This window comes from Halichondria panicea, chromosome 9, assembly GCF_963675165.1.
Source record: "Halichondria panicea chromosome 9, odHalPani1.1, whole genome shotgun sequence".
NCBI classification, from domain to species: Eukaryota; Metazoa; Porifera; class Demospongiae; order Suberitida; family Halichondriidae; genus Halichondria; species Halichondria panicea.
Genome location: NC_087385.1, coordinates 1124878 through 1147056, shown reverse-complemented (window position 1 = coordinate 1147056; position 22179 = coordinate 1124878). Strand labels below are relative to the sequence as shown.

Genomic DNA, 22179 nt, shown 5'->3' with positions numbered 1-22179 from the left:
AAGCCACTCTTGATAAAATTATTCATTTAATGTGATGAAATGAAAGTATCGTGGAAAGTTTATAAATTATTAATTGGAAATGTTAGTGTCTGTGTTGGCCATTCTTTAGTCTCAGTTTCTTGACAAACTGCACTTCTGAACGATTACCAATCCCCAGACTGAATAGAAGGAAGACAATGAAGCCATTGGTTATAACATTAGTACTAGCACAGCTAGTGAGGTAGTGTAATAAGATTCATGCAGCCAGGAAAAACTATAAGAAATTTACCTGACTAACTTAGCCTTTCTGTTGCTAAGCAATGTCTGCCCAGTGGACAATGCATACCTCCTCCATACAGACCTCCTGTAAAACAGTAGATATTAAATACAAATTACAGTAGCCATCTCTGAAACATAAAGAAAGGCTAGTTACGATAAATACATAGAGGCCAGGACACAAATCAACAGTCTGAATACAAAACAACCACTCATCAAGTAAAGGAAAAACTATGTACCCCAAAATGTGTCCACTCAATAAGGGGATTCTACAGAATAAGCTACAGCCATGCATACCAACTAATGGGTGTGGTCCTGTCGGCCAGTGACAGCTGCTTCATCACCGACCTCTGTACAGTACGTATGAGGTCACCCACCGTTGCACCTTGGAGCACTATCACAGCTGGAATATAACATCACATTCATTAACACACAGCTAGTTGTGCGTTGTCTAGTTGGTCTTATAATTATCGCAAATATAATTCTAAAAAAATGACATACACGCAATGTGCAAATGCACATTGCAAAGCATGCACTGACTCACTCACACACTCTCACTTGGATAATTCATGGTTGGTTACATCTTACATGGACTATATATACACACACATTCATACGCTTACAAAGTACTTGATCATCAAACCGCCTCACATGCACAGTGATGGCCCTTCCTTGCTCCAGGGAGAGCTGTGAGGCCACCTCGTCATGAGTGGCCGTGGGGGAGATGTCACTGAGGAAGGGGTCAGCTAACAGGTCACACAATAGTCTCTTAGCCTGCTCCACAACAACTTTATGAGAGCTTCTTTTAATGGACTCCTCCATCCCAGCAAAATGCTGAATCAGCAATAATTAATTATTGTGAAAGGTCAGGGTTCAATGGGAAAACTGAATCAGCAATAGATCTCACCCACCATCCCCACCCCCTCCTTAATTTATATTGTCTCTTCTCAATCAATATCAATTTATGCCTTGCCTAAAACAATGACAAAATGAGATAATTGTAATACAACAACGTAAAAAAAATTCCAATTTAGTAGATGAACAAAACTATCTATCTAGTGCAGTTCTACTGTAGTTCATTCAACAGTTGTCGAGCGGTTGGTCGATTGTCTCTCTCTCTATCGATACAGCGACTGATGATGTCAGAGAACTGACGGTCTTGGATGGTGAGGAATAAGCTCTCGTGTTCTTCCTGACTCGGAAACTGGCCAGAACATATCTCGATCAGGAGCACCCCCAGACTGAACATGTCCATCTTGGTTGACTGGAGCGACGGGTTACTGGCCTCAGGGGCAGCGTATACAGGACTCCCTGGATTGACAGTGTTTAACATCCGCAGGGTGTTCACTGAGCCGTAGTCAGTGACCTTTGCACTCCAGCGGCCGTCGGGTAGAGGGTTGAGGAGGACGTTTGCACTGCTGATGTCACGATGGATCACTGGGTCTGGCTGCATGAGGTGGAGATAGTTGAGGGCTTGACAGACCTGCACAGAGATGGAGAGGATGTGTTCACGTGAGATACGACCTCCCTCCAGCACCCTCCTCAGACTGGTGGCCATGAGCTCTGTCAGGATGATCATCTCCCCCTCCAGCGTGGCTCCTATGAACTGGACCAGGTGTGGGTGTCGCAGACGAGCCGCCATGTTCATCTCACGAATAAACATGCGTCGATAATAGACGGAAGTGAGCTGCTCGTACAGTGTATTGGCTGCCACCTCGATTCCTCGGAACTTGGCCACTTTGACGACCCCCCATCCTCCCCCACCGAGCTGTCTCTCTGTCATTGTGATATCATCGCGATGGACCACCCACTGAGTCTCCAGACCCTCTGCTCGCTCCTCTGCCAGCTGGGCTCTCCTGTTTAACCTCCCATTTTCAGCAATCAGCTCCTGGACTCTCCTCTCAGCATCTGCACGGCGATGGTTGGCATCATATGATTCTCGTTCTTTTATCACCAATACCCGATCTTTTCCTTGCAACAATTGTTCAAAACGATTTTGAGTCGCTTGCTCTCTTTGCTCTGCCAGTTGCGCTCTTTCCTCGGCATCTTCATGGCGACGGTTGGTTTCGGTCAATTCAAGATCTTTCGTTACCAATTCTCCAGCTTGTGTAGCCAATTCAAGATCTTTAATAGCCAATTCTCGATCCTTTTCTTCCAACTGTAGTTGGTGGCGACGTTGAGTATCGTGCTCTTTCTGCTCTGCTGCTCGTAACTGTTGTTCCAGAACTCTAATCCGGTCTTGAGAGGAGTGGTCGCTGGTCTCACTGACTGATGAGGCACGAGCAGTTGCTTGTCTGATCCTCTTCTCACTCAGTCGCTGGGTGGAGCCTCTAGTGTCGTTGTGGGCCACATCCACGAGAGCCCACTTCCCAGCCGAGGGTCCAGCAACAGACACTGAGGGTCCAGTCAACTCTGTAGGAAAGAAAAAGAAAAAATGTAGTACAATTATGCATACAAAAATGATTGACCGATGTAATGTGTACTTGACGTTGTCTATAATTATAAACTCTGTTTGAGGTGTTTATAGGATTGAGGATTTAGAAGTATAAAGGCACTGCTTCAGTATCCCAAGTGTAGCAAGGGTACTACAAGATTGCCTGACACATGGACACACACTCATTTAGATACTAGTAAATAGTGCACATGCCCAACTTTGCCCCCGAGGCTTGACTACATTACAATTACTTGACAACAAGATACTAAGTAAGTTGCAGGTATACTGAGTCCCATAGTATACCTCCTCTGAGGCACTTTCCCATGTGTATTCAACTAGTGTTAACAAACAACAGGGTTTCATAGAGATGAGGGGGCGGCCTGGGATTTCCCATTAATTAAGGTGCAGATTAGATATCCCACCTCCAGAAATGTGAAAAATTAATGATGTCATATGTATGATTTTCTCTCTACAATCTCTATTAAAAGAAGTATGGTTTGAAACACAAATTGCATCTCAAATGTTCGCCCTCGCAACTAAAAATCCTGTATGAAACCCTGAACAATAGTTGCCAGAATAACTAGCTGTAGCTGCTCACCAAATCTCAGTATGGTGGTCTCTGCAATAACATCTCCCTCCAGCTTCCGACCGCCTCCAAACACGAGGACCTCAGTGAGTCCTGGTCCCAGACAGGTGGCAGTGATAGAGTGGCGGCAACGTGGTGTCATTGACTCAGGAGGTGTCACCTGGAGGCACAAAATGTAAGGAAGGCAATGACTGCTGATATGCATTATAGGTGGTACAAAGTACATGTGTAGCATACACCCACGCATTAAGTCAGAGACATGTTTACGACGTTAAAACTTAATCTCAGGCTGAAACAGTTGTGGTATCAGTTCTGCAGGTTGTATTTTACGTCTAAACCATCATCCTCACCTCTGTCCACTTGCCGGTGTCAGCATTAAGTATCCACATGTCATCCAGTGTCTTGTTGTCATCATCCACTCCTCCATACATCAGTAGTTGAGGGTGGTCCTGGCCATAGTTGAGACAACAGGCAGCATGGGTTGACCTCCCCACCGGCCATGGCTCTCCCTGTACTGGCTTCACCTTAGTGACCTCCTACACACAGTGAACACACATCATTAAAGCTGTGTATGAATATTTCATATTTAACCAACTTACCATGTCCCTGAAATTGAAAAGGTAGACGTCATCTCTACAACCACGGCCAGGTTGGTACCCTCCAAAGAGGACTGCCCTGTGCTGGTCCACCATGGTGAAGGTGAAGTGGGAACAGGGAGGAGGTCTCTCTCCTCTGAGCTCAGGGGACGACCAGACACCTAGAGAAATTAGGGTCAATAGAATAACAAAGGGATAGTAGTAAATCAGGAGGGATAGCATTACCATTTTCAACATCGAAGAAGTGAAGCTCATTTGTCCATCCACATCCACCAGTGTGTCTGGTGAATGTTGATCCTGGTTGTGTGGGGCCCTCAATACCACATCCTCCAATGCAGCACAGAGTTCTCTCATTCACACGGACAAGTCCACAACCAGCCTTTTTCATAGGCTGACTACCAGAGGTTTTGATTTTGGTCCACTGGAGAGTGTCCAGATCAAGCTTGCTCATGTCATTGACGTAAGAAGACCCATCCCAACCACCAAAGGTGTACAGGCAACGACCTACACAAACAGAGCAACCACCCGCCTCTCCAGGGGGTAGAGGTCCAGTGGTGGGCAAGAGGCTCCACAGCTCAGTGCTTGGATCATACACAGCAATGATGTTAGACCCCCGTGTTGGACCAAGCCCCCTCCAATAGTAATGGCGTCCATCAGCTGCAGTAGAGAATGTACTAGAACGAGGTAATGGTTCAATGGGAGCATCCATTACCTGCAAGAGTGAGGAAACAGAGTGCACACAATGTGTACTGAGAATCTACTCAACACTAATACACTAGACAGAGTGTGTGCATGAGAGACACACACTGCCCATGACAGAATGGATATGATATGGATTGTGCTATATAAATTAATTCCTATGTTTCATTCTACATCTACATTGATAATTCTACTTACATAATGGGTAGCTTGGTGGACACAGCTTGAAAAGACCAGCACAGCATAGAACTATAGATCTAGATCTAGTAGATCGAACAGAGCTAGAGCTAGAGAACTAGATGGGCGTGCCCGTCCCCAGCCATATGGCCGGGGACGGGCACGCCCATCTACTAGCGTGTAGACTCGCAAGCCACTCCCTTTTCTCTGATTGGACGGGGGCGGGAGAAAAGGGACTGGTGACTCTGGGACACATTTTGTGTCTCTACCAGAATTTGGGTAGAGATTATTCATTGATTTTTCCACGTGATCCAAAAATTGCGTGAGGTTAAGTAAAATTGCGTAGCCTGCAAAAGTGATCGCGGGCTTCTGAGCTACAGTTTAAGAATGGATGCTAGTGCTAGAAAAGAGAAGATGATGGAGTAATAACATCATCAGGCATTCAGCTAGGATATAGTCATCTAAGACACCAGCAGAGATTAGCTTGTTTTAGTTTTACGTGATGAGAACTGGCAGCCGAAAGTCATTGGTTGCCTAAAGCTTTTAATAACCTGTACAATACAAGACAGATAATGGCAGACGGCAGCAGTTGAATTGAGAGTAGTCAGACTTGTACAAGCTGTCTTAAATCGCTGCCACTCCTCGGTTCAAAGAAGGACTGCCAAGATTTCTACGTTCATCAGCTGTTCCATGCTAATCCACAAGTTGTGGCACAACAGACACTGGTACAAGGATCTATAAAATCAAAAGGCTGGCTAGATAGATCTGTATACTTGTCTTCTGTGTGTCTTTAGCTTTTGACGCATCAGAATAAATTGGATAATTTGCACGTGACATTAATATTTAATAGCATTCCTGATTTTCACAAGCTGTAGCCCAGAGTCACCAGTCCCTTTTCTCCCGCCCCCGTCCAATCAGAGAAAAGGGAGTGGCTTGCGAGTCTAGAGAACATGAGACATGTGAGAACAAAATATTTAGAGCTCACCCAGCCCCGCCCCTTTTGTGACACAGTTTATAGTTGAAAGCTAGGCGTGGTCTCCATTAAGGTGTGCTGAGTTGTAAATTACAGAGCTAGAGGAAGATCTTGCAAGCATGAGTGGTAAATACGACAGTGCACTCACCGTCTTCTCTCCAGATGGGTCACCTGTTTCAAGTGGAGTATGCACAAGAGGCAGTCAAGAAAGGCTCCACTGCTGTAAGCACATAACCATGTACATGTATATTACCGTATTCACCCGAATTACCGGGACACAAAAAAATAATTACGGCTTGCAGTGTCCCTTGGAATAGAGCAAGAAAAATTACGTTAAAGTGGAAGTGTCCCTTGTATTAGGGTGTCCCGTAGTAATTAGAACGAATATTTCCCCATTTAAGTATGTACACGGCCTCGATTCCAGGCCGAGGCTAGCTCTGCAGCTAAAATGTCTTTCGTGCAGTTTAGAAGCTGTATACGCGGGTTCCATGTCTACAAAGGTGTCTTCAACCGTCAGTGACATATTACGGTGCCAGAGAGTAGAATCCAGAGAGTTTCTAAGAGTTTTGAGTCTTATTGGGGTAACATGCTCTTTTCGTTCTAATTAGATCGGGACGTCTAAAAATATTTACATTTCCTGTTGTTCCTTAATATAGAATGAAAAAAATTACGTAAGTCCGAAGTGTCCCTTAGAATAGAGTGTCCCGGTAATTCGGGTGAATACGGTAAAGCACCCACCCACATAACCATGTATATTAAAGTACCCACCCCACACCCACACATGTATTCATATGGGTATAAGCATAATAGCGTAGTCCATTTCGATGTTACGCTGAATGTCCAACTATTTTGATGGCTAGGTACGTATGTACCATTCTCGCATGGCCTACCATGAAAGGTCAGCTGCTGGATTATTGCCCTGTCTTGTTTTCGCTTCTCCTTTTCATTAATCCATAGAGGGATTGGCAACAAAATCGACCTCGAATAACCATCCGTGTTGCCCCAGCGTTACTCGAGGCTGTCTACTTCAACGTAGGAAGACAACCTCGAGTAAAGCACAGGCTGGGAATGGTTGAGGAGATAACTGATTGTCTTACTGTCAGTATAACAATCCTGCTGCTGATTTTAGACTTCAATTCCATGTTTGAGGCTATATTTGATCCAGGACACTACTTAGTTAGACAATCTTAGCTATATTATAGGTGCTATTGATACATAGCCATAAAAAGAGGTGAAAAGAGCGCTATGTACCCGTAGCTCTTTCTCAAATCTAGAAACAATTTTGGGAATTTCCACATAATACACATCATCAAGAAGCATGGAAATGAAGTTTTGGGGGGTCTTAGAAAGCTCTGTGTAAGGCATAAAAAAGTGTTTCGCGGTGTTACGGTGGGGGACAACACGCATCGTTTCAGGATTAAGCCACACCCCCTGCACAAAAGTCTACGTTTTAACTTCCGTTGCCAATCCCTCTCTTCTTTATCTATGATTAATCCTTAGTCATTTTTTGATCAAATTGTTATTTCAAGAGCTGTGTATTTGTCCAGTTGGCAGTGAGGGGTGAGGATACGGTTGTGCTGGCTGTGGAGAAGAGAGCTCTTGCCAAGCTTCAAGTTGCTCGTACAGTGCGTAAGATCTGTGTCCTTGACGACCATGTGGCGTTGGCCTTTCTGGCCTCACTGCTGATGCTCGAGTGCTAGTAAACAAGGCGAGGGTAGAGTGTCAGAGCCATAGGCTCAACGTGGAGGACCCAGTCACTGTCGAGTACATCACTAGACACATTGCTACTACTTGCCAGGTATGGATAATGGCTACCTGGGTGGGAATGATGGCAAGTGGATTTTATTAAATTTGGGGCAAAATTGGGTGATACGGTACGTACAAGAGATTCTCGTACTGCTTTAATATGTTACTGCTCAGCACTAAGTTATATATCTAATTGCTCTCTTTTAAACAGTGGAAGTATGTATCAAACAGTATTCCATTTAAAATTTAGAGCTTTTAGTTACATGTATGTCAGTTCTCATGTTAATATTGCATGTCATGGGTTTCCATGTGCAGAGGTACACTCAGAGCAATGGAGCGCGACCATTTGGGATCTCACTGCTCATAGTGGGCTTTGATGAGGGACAGACACCCAAGCTCTACCAGACTGAACCAGCTGGCACTTATCATGAGTGGAAGGTGAGCTTTCGACTGTGATGATCTTTACAATAATTATGCCGAAAAGTTCAATGTTTGATTTTCAACCTGATGATCTTCAGGGTGTCATACAGGGGGGGGGAGGGGATATCCCCCCTAGCTCCAATTTCCCCTCCCTTTCAATTATTACTGAGTGTCCATAGCTGGGTATTGAAATAACATTTGACCTTTTTATAGCAGTATTTTCTGGTTACTTTTCTCATTTCCCCCCTCTACTTCAAAATCCTGTAGACACCCTGATCTTTACCCAATGTGCTTATTTTCTAAGTGCTGATATGTCATATCTCAAACGTCCATAAAAAACCAACATCAACCCAAAATGCACAAATATATATCTTTGCTTTATTTCCTACCCAGTAGCTGCCCAATTGTGAATAGTACGTACAATATTCAGTAATTCAGTGTTTAGCTTGATGGTACATGTATAATCCAATGTGCCTATGTAGCTTTACTTATTTGCCAAGTGCCACCCACACACACACACACACACACACACCAAGTATCAACCACAGTTTGTTTCTCTGTTCATTACTTTTGTTTGTATAATTATATGCAGGTATTCTATTTTGGCTCAACTGTAATAGTGTGTACAACTACTGGCAGAACGAGAGGAAGCAACTCAATGCTGAGGTGAGCATGTGACTGTCATGTGATGGTATAATTTTCGATTTTAATTTATGGTTTATTAACTCATACTTCAGCATAATTATTAGTACATGCTCGTATCATATGACCCCTCCTCCCTCTCAGGTGCAAGCGGCCACAGAGGCCTTCATAGAGAGGATACAGCATAGACCCACTCAATTGCAGACTCCCTCCATTGACTTCTCTAAACCACGACTCGTGAAGCTGACTGTCTCGGATGTGGGCGTGTGCATGCCTCTCACTCCTACGGTTAGACCAAACACATAATTATAGTCCATGTCCCCTGATTAAGCTTCTTTATACGTTAAGGACTAAGTACATGTATGCTTATGATTTGCTACTTATTTTGAACTTCGGGCCATAACTAAGGCTGTAGGCTTGGGGCCTATCTTTACATCTCCTCACCTCACACACACAGTCTAGCACTGCCCACTCCACCCTCACACACACACACAGTCTAGCACTCCCACTCCATCCCTCACACACCGCAATTAAGCACCGCCCACTCCACTCCTCACACACACACAGTCTAGTACCCCCACTCCACCAAGTCCCAATCATTTCCTGCTCTAGTCATCACGATTAAAGAGATGCAGTTCCAACTTAACCTCAGTCACAAGATAGCCAGCACTGGAAATTTTGAAACATTTTGCATTCGTTTTGCCGATCAGTTTTATCTCCGTCACAAGACTTGGACTTTGGACCCTCGCAAGCACAAGTTTGCCAACTGTGGGTCCATTAATCACGGGACCTTCCGACTGTGCATTGCTAATCAGAAGAGAGTGTCAGAGACGGACCCTCAAGGTATGTACAGTGGAGGGGGTGCTCAATATGTAGTTGTCTCAGTAGCTCTAATCTTACATGTACCACTGCACACTAACAAGCGAGCACTTTGCTAAACTCAGTAAGTACATACTTGTCTCTAAACAACATGCTTTCAATTCATCCTTAGGCCATCTACAGACACTGTGCACTGGTGCATGTATGTACAGCTACTATGCACCCTAACCCAGTAGATCTAGTGTAGGCTTTTACCTCTGCACTGTATACCCCCCACCATGCAGTGTCTGTGGGGGAGAAGTTGCTGTGGGCCTTCCAATGGGACATGTCCGGTATCTATGTCAACGCTAACACTGACATTGGTCGTCACACCTCCGCCATTGTGCGAACCATCACCATGATAGGAACTGACCGCGATGGATCCAAGATCTCCAAGGTAACCTATAGCTATATACTCTGAACCGTTTGTACAATTTCCACTAACTTTATTAAAAACTGAAACTACCGTTAATGGCGCATCTAAAGTTAGCTTTTATTATTAGATGACTGAGTATAAGATGCAAAAATTGAGTGGACTTGATTCGTTAGATTTAGGCGCCCAATAAATAGGTGGAATAGACAAGTCCCCTCGGTCTATGTATATAATTATTTATGGGATTTTACTAAGTTGCCATCTACATGCACTGTCCTGAAACATTACACTTTTTTTCTCGCAGACCCAATCTTCCACTGGAATCTCGTCCAGCCATCGGGTGCTACGAAGACCGGTATCAGTCGCTCCAAGTCTGTGGTTCATCGCCATGAAGACAATTACATAGTGACATTGGAGGAGGAGTTGGCGAAGCAAACACGCAAACTACAGAATCTCAAGACACAGGGAGTATCACCGGAAATGCTTCAGTCGGAGAAAGAAGCTCTTAAACTTCTACAAGACGATCTTGCTAGAGCAATGAGACGAACTTTTCGTCCAGCCAATAGAAGCATGTCTCGTTGGTTCACGCCCCGCCCCCAGGAAACAGGGGAAGTTCCCAGTGGAGGGTCCGTGGGACGTAGGATATCACAGGTTGTCAGAAAACAACTCTTCAGCCACCAAGGTCAGTACATTTAGTAGTTCAGTGGATGTTCAAGCTTGTGGCTGCTTCTGGCAGTGCAGCTTTGGCTACCAAATGCTTATAGCGCTCTAATGTGAGGCTATTTAATAGTAAGGAACAGCAAAACTACCCTTTTGCAAATCAAGAAAATGTGGTTTTTAAAAGCCTGTAAAAATTGTAGTCTCATTACAACCATTAAGCAGTTAATTACACACTGGAATACACAGACACAGACACATACATGTACAGGGACACAGTCCTGCAGATTTACCCCGAGGCAGTATTGCTGAGCTTGCACAAGCATTCGTTGAAAACTTCTGTTCTAATACCTACATGTATCTTCATTATTCTATAGAGTCCTCTGACCTCCGCGACACCACCCCCTCACCCACTCATATGAGAAGACGGATAAAATCCATGCCAGGTCACAAACGATTCAAATCCGATGTCACTGGGTTGAAATATATTGGCTCTTCGCCAACCCCCCACGATGACGATACCTTTGACCTCTCTGATACGGAAGAAGTGGGTGTGGTCAACAAAGAAGATGAGGGGTTCACTCTGCCCACTATTGATGTAGAGGTTGACGTGACGATTAACGTGGACTATGGTGCTGTGAGACTACGAACAGAGGAAAGGTGGGCACACACACACACATACACACACACACACACACACACACACACACACACACACACATACACACACACACACACACACACACACACACACACACACACACACACACACATACATTAGGTAACGTACAGTATATGCAAATAAGGGGTTCAGTGAAATCAGGTCACCCTCTATAATAAAGTCTTCATATAGCATATGTTAGCAGGCCACCTATCGGTCTTCTTGGTTGTACTGATTTTCTCCGTAATAAGTAAAGTCACAGCCTAAAGTATTAACAGTTGCGTACATGTGAGTATATATACATGTTGTGATACCATTCTTTCTCTCCACACACCCACCCACACACACACACACACACCCACACAGCCAATCGATGGAGCGTAAGATGTCCCTACCCACCATCTCTGGCATGCACAGTCCCTACACTCCACACAGTCGACTGCGTGGCAATCCCTCGGAGAGCTATAATAACCCATCGATTGTGGAATCAGTCATCTTGATCCCAGCACTCACCATCAAAGCTCATTACCAGTCCATTGTCGGAAGGTCCTATTCCAATGCTCCCATTCCAAAATCTCCATCACACTCTCCACCCGCCAACCTCTTATCTGATCATCTTCTACCCGTCAAAAAGGGGGTGCTCTCAATATCAGCCGTCATAGCCTCCCTCCCGGAGCCAATCAGATTGTCTCCCAGCCTGTTAGAGTTTATCGAACAAGTGGCTCGTCCAACGATTGCTGCCACCATTATTTCCGGCTCCTCTGCCAGTAGCACTGAGAGTGAAGACGAATCTGACCCCATCCCCTCTAGTGATAACTGGCCCCTCTCGTTCCCGGTGGACGTCACTCTAGCGTTCCAAATACAACCGTCCACGATGCACCTGACCTGCCAACCACAGTCTCTGGTGGAGTGTGTCATTCAGAGCCCAGACGTCAATTTCGTTATTTCTTTCTCTCTATTCACTCCTCAACACCATGAGAGTGATAAGACCACCACCTCCCCTGTGGGGTCAGGGTCCGGTATGCGAGGACAGTCACACAAGATCCTCATGTTCAACAACCTGTATATAACCGGATGTCTCACGACCTTTGCACTGCAGCTGTTTGCTCCGCCAATGTCTGGTCATAAGAGTAAGCTGGGTCTTGAGAAGAAGGAAGCACTGAGCCTCACTCTTGGTCAGGCTCTCATCCACTTCAGTCGGAGGAGTGTTCTCTCCCCCCACCTGAGTAACACTGCTCGGAGTGTCGATGATTACGTGCCCAGCAGTAAACTACAGGTGTCAGGTGAGTTTGAGTATTTGTGGTTGCCTTGGCACTTACATGTAGTTTCTTTGGCATTATTATATGGTGACTTTTATATACGTACGTACATAGAGGTTTGCTTTATAGGTACACATACATATGCACAGATACAAATGTACACTGTTCAAAACACCATGTAATGTGTGCCTGATAATAATTGTGTAAAAGAAATATTTTCTGTCCCCATTTATACTGTTACACTATTAACTCCTCCTCCCCCCCATGTAGTTGTCATGGACATAGCAAGTGTAGTGGGAGGTTATGACATGAGGAGACTCAATGACATCACAGCTTTCAGACGCTACTGGTATCGTACTTCTCTAGTAGAGTCTCTCTTTATCGGCACTAAGAAGAAGTCTCACGAAGAAGTGGGTGGGGCTAGCATCGAGATCCCATCCACTCCGGGTGGAGAGGTGAAGGAACCTAGTGCCGTGGTGGACCTCAATGATACTCTGTCAGCTGTGATTGTGGTAGCTGCCAACGTGGATGATCTGAGAGTGTCCACCAACGTGGCCCAGGTCATGGGCAATACTGAGTGAGTTGACTTTGTGGGACTACCTCCCCCCGCCATCCTCTGTGCTCATATATACTGAGTTAGGACTTGGTTGAGTCCTAATTCCGATCTCCTTATTTTTTGGAGTCCACGTTCACAGGTTTCCTCTCTTAGTCTAAGCTACATGTAGTTTTTATTCACAATTAAAGTCTAGAGCTTTCGTTTTCAGAGTTACTCGTTGTAGCTACTACATGTACAATTGTGCACTTATAGATTGCAGGTTACAGAAAATTACTAATACTAATATGCAACCTGAAAAATCACAACTTTTCTTCACCCTCTTTACAGTCTCCTAGTGACCCAGTTCCGCTGTGAAGCCCACTGTGACGTACAGCACAACGAGTTGGTACTACTCGAGATGGATGGGAAACTAGAAAAAGGGGAACTCGATGCAAGGGGCGGAGTCATTGCCGGAAATATCCTCATGATCGGGGCTCAGGCTCGTGGTGAGTCAGAGTATACAAGTGTCTGATTGTGTACCTTCATATACATGTACATGTACGTTAAATCGAAATTGTATGATAGTACATGTATTGTAGATGCAAAATAAGTTTCATCACCCCCACCCACACACACACCTAACCCACACACACACACACCTACACACCCACACACACCTAACCCACACACACACACACACACACACACACACACACACACACACACACACACACACACACACACACACACACACACACAGTGACCACCCAGAGTGTGTCTGGCAGTGTCCCCGTGCACAAGGGCTCTGCCTCCCTTGAGCTTGTAGAGGGGCGTGTCGACTACATGAGCTCCTGTAGTCTCCTGGCACGCACCAACGGACTCAACCTCGAGCTCTCCGACTCGTGGGAGGGGCTACATTTGGACCCAACGGGAAAATCCTCTGAATTTGCAAGTGTGCAGATCCTGGCTCACTTCTCGTGGGACAAACTACAGCTGTCAATTCATCGCTCAACCACGAAGAGTCTGTTCAATATGGTGCAGAAAATGTATGAGTTTGTGATGCAACAGAAACGACGCAGTGAGCGTACCATTAGCCTGATGTTGCCGGCAGGGTCAGCTGCCTCGAAAGCTCTGCACGCCTATAGGGAAGAGCAGAAGAGAATGGCTAAAGAGGAGGAGGCTAGAGATAAAGGTGGGTGGGGCTAAAGAGGACGAGGCTAGAGATAAAGGTGTATGGTTAATAGGAACTGTACGTTCTGAATAGAAAGTAGCGTCAGTTCAGCCTTTGTCCTCCAGTTGGCTAGTTTCACTTACATATGTACATTAAAAGCTGTATCCCCAGAATCTTGCATCTCTACTTTTAGTGGCATAGTTTTCTGAAAAGCCCTTTTCTGTGAATCCTTATGATGTGTATTAATTGCCCTCTCCCCTCAGGCTACATGAGACACCACTGGCTGTGGGCAATGCGTGTGGGGAGTGTGGAGCTAATGAAGACCATGGGATTACACACACCAGCCGGAGGTCTCCATACCGTCTCCCTCGGAGCAAAGATGTCCGTCTCCGGTGACAACTTTTGCCTCGTCTGTTTCCATGGCCCTTCCTTCAGAGAGACGGAATGGGCAGTATTCAATATTGACACCATTAGTGCAAGCTTCTCCACACAGGCTATCCCCGGACTGAGTAAAGGACAGCTGGCAGAACTGACAGAGTTAGGGTCAGGTGTTCTACCCACCAAACAAGTGAGAACATGTCAACAAATTGTCCACCTCTCGCTAGGCCACACCCCCTGGGACGAAACCGAGAAATTGGACGAATTGGCAGCTATATATCGAGTATCGGCTGGTCACACACGCCCACCCTCCATTGTGGGTACTTCAACACAAAATTGGCTCAACTACGCCTGCATTGACGCTCAGCTACACCCTGACAGCTATAGCGGGGACACTTCAACCTTGATTCGACTTAGCAAGAAACTCAACGTTCAATCCATACTGCTTGTGCCTGCCTTTGAGATGGAGTTAGTGACTGACCATTTCTGGCCACAAAGAACTGGTCTGTCGGCCAAAGAGCCACAATTCTCACCACTTGTCGAGTGTAGTCTTACATCAAAATTTGCGAGGGGTGTGTCCGTTGCCACGAATGTAGATCATTATCTGTTCCTACACGACCTAGTGAAGGCGTACCTCGAGTATCTGGAGAAACACAAGACACCTCAAACCCTGGACACAGGTATGTATGATGTGTCATTACATGCAATATACGATATACTGTACTTGATGAATGTACGTAGACTGACCTCTATTCCTACTATAATCATATAGCGCATGTTGGTACCTGATTTGGAAATGTCTAGGAGCTATAATTAAATGAGTATCAGTGCTGAATGTACAGGTCTGTGCTTACATTTTCGTAGAAAGCTCCAATTTAAGAACCTTTCTGGCATCTACAACCAGCCTCTGCATAATAATTATGTTAATTCAGAGACAATTTCTTAGTATTATGTGGACCTTATTCACATTAGTGATTATTCTCCCCCCCCCCCCATCCCTCTCAGATCCTGAATCCACAGACACCGCCCCCACATCACCTCCGAAGTCGACACCAGTGCTCCGCAACTTTGAGTGTGTGTGCTGGGAGTTAGACCCTCACCTCTGTCTCCTATCCAGTGCTGGTACGGGACAATTCAACCCTCACATCAGTTGGTTACTAGAGAGGCTGGGGTTCAAGCACGCACAAACCACCATCCCCAAGTGGATACAGCGAGTTGCCATGGACCCTCTAGACATGGTGGTTGCTAACGCTATGGAACTGTTAATTAAAATCACTGCTACTAAGAAACTTCAGCAAAAATCCAGAGCCTCATCTCCACCATCCCATTAGTTGAACCAATTTCAAACATTTTTTATCATTAAAACACAATTTTTGCACATAATAATTATAAATATTGTTCATGTCATCAATTCAAAATGCTGTATAATAACAAGAGTTCATAGTGCACTCTTGAAAAAATTAATGTGATGAAATGAAAGTATCGTGGAATGAATGAAATGTTAGTGTCTGTGTTGGTCATTCTTTAGTCTCAGTTTCTTGACAAATTGCACTTCTGAACGATTACCAATCCCCAGGCTGAATAGAAGGAAGACAATTAATTAAACAATTGGTTATAATAATGTTAGTACTAGTAAGGTAGCAGATTCATGCAGCCAGGCACATCTATTAGGAATAAGAAATTTACCTGACTAATTTAGCCTTTCTGTTGCTAAGCAATGTCTGCCCAGTGGACAATGCATACCTCCTCCACACAGACCTCCTGTAAAAGAGTATGATAATATAGATCACAGTAGCCATCTCTGAAACATAAAGAAAGGCTATAGTTACGATAATTACATAGAGCCCAGGCCAAATCAACAGTCTGAATACAAAACAACCACTCAACAATTAAAGGAAAAACTATGTTCCCCAAAATGTGTCCACTCAATAAGGGGATTCTACAGAATAAGCTCCAGCCATGCATACCAACTAATGGGTGTGGTCCTGCCGGCCAGTGACAGCTGCTTCATCACCGACCTCTGTACAGTACGTATGAGGTCACCCACCGTTGCACCTTGGAGCACTATCACAGCTGGAATATAACATCACATTCATTAACACACAGCTAGTTGTGCGTTGTCTGGTTGGTCTTATAATTATCGCAAATATAATCTAAAAAAGACATACACGCAAATGCACATTGCAAAGCATGCACTGACTCACTTGGATAATTCATGGTTGGTTACATCTTACATGGACTATATACACACATTCATACGCTTACAAAGTACTTGATCATCAAACCGCCTCACATGCACAGTGATGGCCCTTCCTTGCTCCAGGGCGAGCTGTGAGGCCACCTCATCATGAGTGGCCGTGGGGGAGATGTCACTGAGGAAGGGGTCAGCTAACAGGTCACACAATAGTCTCTTAGCTTGCTCCACAACAACTTTATGAGAGCTTCTTTCAATGGACTCCATCATATCCCAGCCAGATGCTATTATTGTGACAGGTCAGGGTTCAATGGGAAAGCTGAATCAGCAATAATTATATCTCACCCACCATCCCCACCCCCTCCTTTATCCAGTATTGTCTCTTCTCAATCAATATCAATTTATGCCTTGGCTAAAACAATGACAAAAACACATAATTTGAGATAATTATAATACAACAACGTAAAAAAAAAACTCCAATTTAGTAGATGAACAAAACTATCTATCTAGTGCAGTTCTACTGTAGTTCATTCAACAGTTGTCGAGCGGTTGGTCGATTGTCTCTCTCTCTATCGATACAGCGACTGATGATGTCAGAGAACTGACGGTCTTGGATGGTGAGGAATAAGCTCTCGCGTTCTTCCTGGCTCGGAAACTGGCCAGAACACATCTCGATCAGGAGCACCCCCAGACTGAACATGTCCATCTTGGTTGACTGGAGCGACGGGTTATCGGCCTCAGGGGCAGCGTATACAGGACTCCCTGGATTGACAGTGTTTAACATCCGCAGGGTGTTCACTGAGCCGTAGTCTGTGACCTTTGTACTCCAGCGGCCATTGGGTAGAGGGTTGAGGAGGACGTTTGCACTGCTGATGTCACGATGGATCACTGGGTCTGGCTGCATGAGGTGGAGATAGTTGAGGGCTTGACAGACCTGCACAGAGATGGAGAGGATGTGTTCACGTGAGATACGACCTCCCTCCAGCACCCTCCTCAGACTGGTGGCCATGAGCTCTGTCAGGATGATCATCTCCCCCTCCAGCGTGGCTCCTATGAACTGGACCAGGTGTGGGTGTCGCAGACGAGCCGCCATGTTCATCTCACGAATAAACATGCGTCGATAATACACGGAAGTGAGCTGCTCGTACAGTGTCTTGGCTGCCACCTCGATTCCTCGGAACTTGGCCACTTTGACGACCCCCCATCCTCCTCCACCGAGCTGTCTCTCTGTCATTGTGATATCCTCGCGATGGACCACCCACTGAGTCTCCAGACCCTCTGCTCGCTCCTCTGCCAGCTGGGCTCTCCTGTTTAACCTCCCATTTTCAGCAGTAAGCTCTTGGAGGCTTTCTTGAAGTCGTTCGATTTCAGCAATCAGCTCCTGGACTCTCCTCTCAGCATCTGCACGGCGATGGTTGGCATCATATGATTCTCGTTCTTTTATCACCAATACCCGATCCTTTTCTTGCAACAATTGTTCAGAGCGATTTTGAGTCGCTTGCTCTCTTTGCTCTGCCAGTTGCGCTCTTTCCTCGGCATCTTCATGGCGACGGTTGGCTTCGGTCAATTCAAGATCTTTCGTTACCAATTCTCCAGCTTGTGTAGCCAATTCAAGATCTTTAGTGGCCAATTCTCGATCCTTTTCTTCCAACTGTAGTTGGTGGCGACGTTGTGTATCGTGCTCTCTCTGCTCTGCTGCTCGTAACTGTTGTTCCAGAACTCTAATCCGGTCTTGAGAGGAGTGGTCGCTGGTCTCACTGACTGATGAGGCACGAGCAGTTGCTTGTCTGATCCTCTTCTCACTCAGTCGCTGGGCGGAGCCTCTAGTGTCGTTGTGGGCCACATCCACGAGAGCCCACTTCCCAGCCGAGGGTCCAGCAACAGACACTGAGGGTCCAGTCAACTCTGTAGGAAAGAAAAAGAAAAAATGTAGTACAATTATGCATACAAAAATGATTGACTAATGTAATGTGTACTTGACGTTGTCTATAATTATAAACTCTGTTTGAGGTGTTTATAGGATTGAGGATTTAGATTTCCAAAGGCACTGCTTCAGTATCCCAAGTGTAGCAAGTGTACTACAAGATTGCCTGACACATGGACACACACTCATTTAGATACTAGTAAATAGTGCACATGCCCAACTTTGCCCCCGAGGTTTGACTAATTACAATTACTTGACAACAAGATATATACTAAGTAAGATGCAGATATACTAAGTCCCATAGTATACCTCCTCTGAGGCACTTTCCCATGTGTATTCAACTAGTGTCTAACAAACAACAGGGTTTCATAGAGATGAGGGGGCGGCCTGGGATTTCCCATTAATTAAGGTGCAGATTGGATATCCCACCTCCAGAAATGTGAAAAATTAATGATGTCATATGTATGATTTTCTCTCTACAATCTCTATTAAAAGAAGTATGGTTTGAAACACAAATTGCATCTCAAATGTTCGCCCTCGCAACTAAAAATCCTATATGAAACCCTGAACAATAGTTGCCAGAATAACTAGCCAGTGGTGTAGGAGCAGGGGGGCAGCCCAGGCAAATGCCTGACCAATATTTCTAGCTTGTCTTTATAGATGTAGTCTACAAGTAGTCTCTTGTCTAGCTAGATTCTATGATTCTGCGCTGCTTAGCTAGACTACTACAAAAACTGGCACTATTTAGAATCTGATGACATCGCAATCTATGATTGAGTTCAAAGTTCATAGTAATGTTTGCGCAATAATATTAATTGCCTGACCAATGCAAAATTGCTTCCTACGCCTCTGCTAGCTGTAGCTGCTCACCAAATCTCAGTATGGTGGTCTCTGCAATGTTATCTCCACTCCACTCCCGACGGCCTCCAAACACGAGGACCTCAGTGAGTCCTGGTCCCAGACTGGTGGCAGTGATGGAGTGGAGGTAACGTGGTGTCATTGACTCAGGAGGTGTCACCTGGAGGTACAAAATGTAAGGAAGACAATGACTGCTGATATGCATTATAGGTGGTACAAAGTACATGTGTAGCATACACCCACGCATTAAGTCAGAGACATGTTTACGACGTTAAAACTTAGTCTCAGGCTGAAACAGTTGTGGTATCACTGCTGTATTGTAGGTCTAAACCACCATCCTCACCTCTGTCCACTTGCCAGTGTCCGCATCCAGTGTCCACATGTCCCCCAGTGTCTTGTCGTCATTATCCAGTCGTCCATACATCAGTAGTTGAGGGTGGTCCTGGTCATAGTTGAGACAACAGGCAGCATGGAGTGACCTCCCCACTGGCCATGGCTCTTCCTGTACTGGCTTCACCTTAGTGACCTCCTACACACAGTGTACACACATTATTAAGTTGTGTATGAATATTTCATATTTTACTAACTTACCATGTCCCTCAAATTAAATAGGTAGACATCATTGACTCTACAATCACAGCCAGGTTGGCGCCCTCCAAAGAGGACTGCCCTGTGTTTGTCCACCATGGTGAAGGTGAAGCCACTACAGGGAGGAGGTCTCTCTCCTCTGAGCTCAGGGGATGACCAGACACCTGGAGAAGTTAGAGTCAATAAAATAACAAAGGGATAGTAGTAAATCAGGAGGGATAGCATTACCATTTTCAACATTGAAGAAGTGAAACTCATTTGTCCATCCACGTCCATCAGTGTGTCTGGTGAATGTTGATCCTGGTTGTGTGGTGCCCTCAATACCGTATCCTCCAATGCAGCACAGAGTTCTCTCATTCACACAGACAAGTCCACAGTAAGCCTTTTTCATAGGCTGACTACCAGAGGTTTTGATTTTGGTCCACTGGAGAGTGTCCAGATCAAGCTTGCTCATGTCATTGACGTAAGAAGACCCATCCGAACCACCGAAGGTGTACAGGCAACGACCTACACAAACAGAGCAACCACCAAACTTTCCAGGGGGTAGAGTTCCAGTGGTGGGCAAGAGGCTCCACAGCTCAGTGCTTGGATCATACACAGCAATGATGTTAGACCCTCGTCCTGGACCCTTCCCCCTCCAATAGTAATGGCGTCCATCAGCTGCAGTAGAGAATGTACCGGAACGAGGTGATGGTTCAATGGGAGCATCCATTACCTGCAAGAGTGAGGAAACAGAGTGTACACATTATGTACTGAGAATCTACTCAACACTAATACACTAGACAGAGTGTGTGCATGAGAGATACACACACACTGACAGAATGGATATGATATGGATTGCTATATAAATTAATTCCTATGTTTCATTCTACATCTACATTGATAATTCTACTTACATAATGGGTAGCTTGGTGGACATAGCTTGAAAAGACCAGCACAGCATAGAACTATAGATCTAGTCTAGTAGAACAGAGCTAGAGCTAGAGAACAACAAAATATTTAGAGCTCACCCAGCCTCGCCCCTTTTGTGACACCAGTTTATCAGAGGAGGCGCGAAGCACTTAACCTTTGCTAATCAGGTCTCTAATTGCCGTTGTGTTAATTGCATGCCAGCCTCAGGAATTAGCCGCCCTTCCTACCTGAGGGGGGAGAGACCTTGAGAAGGGCGGCTGATTCAAGAGCCTAACCTTGGGCACAGGAGTGAACTGCTATAAAGATCTCTCTCACTTGCACTGAGGAGATATCAAGCATTCAAGAGCTTCCACAACTGAAGATGTGAGATGTGGAATGCTTCTTCAGAGATATGGTGGGCACATTTTACACTTCACACCGGCACCGTCAAGTAAAATTGGAGGAAAGTTCTCCCAAATGAATGGATCCCTCGTTGCCATCAATTATTACTGTTTTATCAAATGCCTTCATTTGATGTACGTGCGAATATATACTACAATGTGCCAGTTGATCATCCTCCCTCACAAGTTACTGCAATATAACTGACCACAACTATTAAAAAATTGGACATTGATAAGGCCACTCCAAGTGATACTCTGGTTTCTGGTCCTGAAGTTTTTCTAATTGCATGCGGGCGGGCGGCTTTTCTCATTATGTCATTATCAATTTCACCTTATGAACTCATTATTTTTCAAATGAATATCATTATCACACTATTTTGTACCGCATGGACCATCCTGCGCATGCGTAGTAGAAATAATGAGATAGAAATCCAATAATGAGATAGAAATCCAAGAATAAAATCTGATGCGGGCGGTGGACCAGAAACCAGAATATCACTTGGAGTGGCCTAATCATGAGCATTGTATTCATGGCTAACAGCTATTAATACGTGTATAATTATATGATGCATGTTATTGCTGCACTTGGTCGAATTTCAATAGAAATGTACAACAAAAAATGACATGAGCAATGAACAATGCTATTAGAACATGATTGTTATAGTCGTGCGAGTGTTAAATTAATGCAGTCATTGGAAATGATCAACGCAAAATTAGGTTAGGCGACAACAGTATTTAATGTGTACTTCAACATTAATTTGATGGCCATACACCTTTCGTTGTTATGTTAGCAAAAAAAACCTGGGCCCACACGGTATATACCAGTGAGTCACTGACATATTTGACCCACTTGAATGTTAAACAGTCATGTCATTCCTTATGAGGGCATCGTACACAGCATCC

The 22179-nt window shown here is 44.9% G+C and overlaps 5 protein-coding genes and 1 pseudogene across 5 annotated transcripts; 2 read left to right on the top strand and 4 right to left on the bottom strand.

The window, feature by feature from the left end:
• Positions 1 to 7: 7 nt before the first annotated feature.
• LOC135340929 (U11/U12 small nuclear ribonucleoprotein 25 kDa protein-like) lies at positions 8 to 1087 on the bottom strand. The gene is made up of 4 exons (XM_064537351.1): positions 879 to 1087; positions 553 to 658; positions 269 to 343; positions 8 to 158 (listed from the first exon to the last, which is right to left on the bottom strand). Exons 1-4 carry the CDS (start codon positions 1075 to 1077, stop codon positions 83 to 85), a joined length of 456 nt encoding a protein of 151 aa, XP_064393421.1. The 5' UTR covers positions 1078 to 1087; the 3' UTR covers positions 8 to 82.
• Positions 1088 to 1229: 142 nt separating this feature from the next.
• Positions 1230 to 4885, bottom strand: LOC135340914 (uncharacterized). Its single transcript, XM_064537334.1, has 6 exons — positions 4769 to 4885; positions 4097 to 4583; positions 3875 to 4032; positions 3626 to 3811; positions 3288 to 3435; positions 1230 to 2667 (listed from the first exon to the last, which is right to left on the bottom strand). Exons 2-6 carry the CDS (start codon positions 4578 to 4580, stop codon positions 1322 to 1324), a joined length of 2322 nt encoding a protein of 773 aa, XP_064393404.1. The 5' UTR covers positions 4581 to 4583; positions 4769 to 4885; the 3' UTR covers positions 1230 to 1321.
• Positions 4886 to 5801: 916 nt separating this feature from the next.
• LOC135340927 (proteasome subunit alpha type-7-like) lies at positions 5802 to 9109 on the top strand (annotated as a pseudogene).
• A 31-nt stretch (positions 9110 to 9140) lies between these two features.
• On the top strand, positions 9141 to 15902 carry LOC135340911 (bridge-like lipid transfer protein family member 1). The gene is made up of 10 exons (XM_064537331.1): positions 9141 to 9371; positions 9632 to 9783; positions 10064 to 10441; positions 10794 to 11076; positions 11444 to 12360; positions 12607 to 12913; positions 13220 to 13377; positions 13632 to 14063; positions 14306 to 15100; positions 15426 to 15902. Exons 3-10 carry the CDS (start codon positions 10240 to 10242, stop codon positions 15749 to 15751), a joined length of 3420 nt encoding a protein of 1139 aa, XP_064393401.1. The 5' UTR covers positions 9141 to 9371; positions 9632 to 9783; positions 10064 to 10239; the 3' UTR covers positions 15752 to 15902.
• Positions 15761 to 16914, bottom strand: LOC135340928 (U11/U12 small nuclear ribonucleoprotein 25 kDa protein-like). The gene is made up of 4 exons (XM_064537350.1): positions 16686 to 16914; positions 16388 to 16493; positions 16107 to 16181; positions 15761 to 15997 (listed from the first exon to the last, which is right to left on the bottom strand). Exons 1-4 carry the CDS (start codon positions 16882 to 16884, stop codon positions 15922 to 15924), a joined length of 456 nt encoding a protein of 151 aa, XP_064393420.1. The 5' UTR covers positions 16885 to 16914; the 3' UTR covers positions 15761 to 15921.
• Positions 16915 to 16990: 76 nt separating this feature from the next.
• Positions 16991 to 21037, bottom strand: LOC135340912 (uncharacterized). Its single transcript, XM_064537332.1, has 6 exons — positions 20881 to 21037; positions 20213 to 20699; positions 19988 to 20148; positions 19740 to 19925; positions 19409 to 19556; positions 16991 to 18519 (listed from the first exon to the last, which is right to left on the bottom strand). Exons 2-6 carry the CDS (start codon positions 20694 to 20696, stop codon positions 17132 to 17134), a joined length of 2367 nt encoding a protein of 788 aa, XP_064393402.1. The 5' UTR covers positions 20697 to 20699; positions 20881 to 21037; the 3' UTR covers positions 16991 to 17131.
• Positions 21038 to 22179: the final 1142 nt, after the last annotated feature.

Excerpts from the sequence above, each read along its gene's own strand:
- LOC135340928 (XM_064537350.1), bottom strand. The coding sequence starts at position 16,884 with ATGATGGAGTCCATTGAAAGAAGCTCTCATAAAGTTGTTGTGGAGCAA. Across the intron at positions 16,494-16,685 it reads GTTTGATGATCAAGTACTTT|CTGTGATAGTGCTCCAAGGT; the intron begins GTAAGCGTATGA and ends GTTATATTCCAG. Across the intron at positions 15,998-16,106 it reads AGAAAGGCTAAATTAGTCAG|CCTGGGGATTGGTAATCGTT; the intron begins GTAAATTTCTTA and ends CCTTCTATTCAG.
- LOC135340911 (XM_064537331.1), top strand. The coding sequence starts at position 10,240 with ATGCTTCAGTCGGAGAAAGAAGCTCTTAAACTTCTACAAGACGATCTT. Across the intron at positions 10,442-10,793 it reads ACAACTCTTCAGCCACCAAG|AGTCCTCTGACCTCCGCGAC; the intron begins GTCAGTACATTT and ends ATTATTCTATAG. Across the intron at positions 15,101-15,425 it reads ACCTCAAACCCTGGACACAG|ATCCTGAATCCACAGACACC; the intron begins GTATGTATGATG and ends CATCCCTCTCAG.
- LOC135340914 (XM_064537334.1), bottom strand. The coding sequence starts at position 4,580 with ATGGATGCTCCCATTGAACCATTACCTCGTTCTAGTACATTCTCTACT. Across the intron at positions 4,033-4,096 it reads CTTCTTCGATGTTGAAAATG|GTGTCTGGTCGTCCCCTGAG; the intron begins GTAATGCTATCC and ends TAATTTCTCTAG. Across the intron at positions 3,436-3,625 it reads ACACCGGCAAGTGGACAGAG|GTGACACCTCCTGAGTCAAT; the intron begins GTGAGGATGATG and ends TTGTGCCTCCAG.
- LOC135340912 (XM_064537332.1), bottom strand. The coding sequence starts at position 20,696 with ATGGATGCTCCCATTGAACCATCACCTCGTTCCGGTACATTCTCTACT. Across the intron at positions 20,149-20,212 it reads CTTCTTCAATGTTGAAAATG|GTGTCTGGTCATCCCCTGAG; the intron begins GTAATGCTATCC and ends TAACTTCTCCAG. Across the intron at positions 19,557-19,739 it reads ACACTGGCAAGTGGACAGAG|GTGACACCTCCTGAGTCAAT; the intron begins GTGAGGATGGTG and ends TTGTACCTCCAG.
- LOC135340929 (XM_064537351.1), bottom strand. The coding sequence starts at position 1,077 with ATGGAGGAGTCCATTAAAAGAAGCTCTCATAAAGTTGTTGTGGAGCAG. Across the intron at positions 659-878 it reads GTTTGATGATCAAGTACTTT|CTGTGATAGTGCTCCAAGGT; the intron begins GTAAGCGTATGA and ends GTTATATTCCAG. Across the intron at positions 344-552 it reads AGGACCACACCCATTAGTTG|GAGGTCTGTATGGAGGAGGT; the intron begins GTATGCATGGCT and ends ACTGTTTTACAG.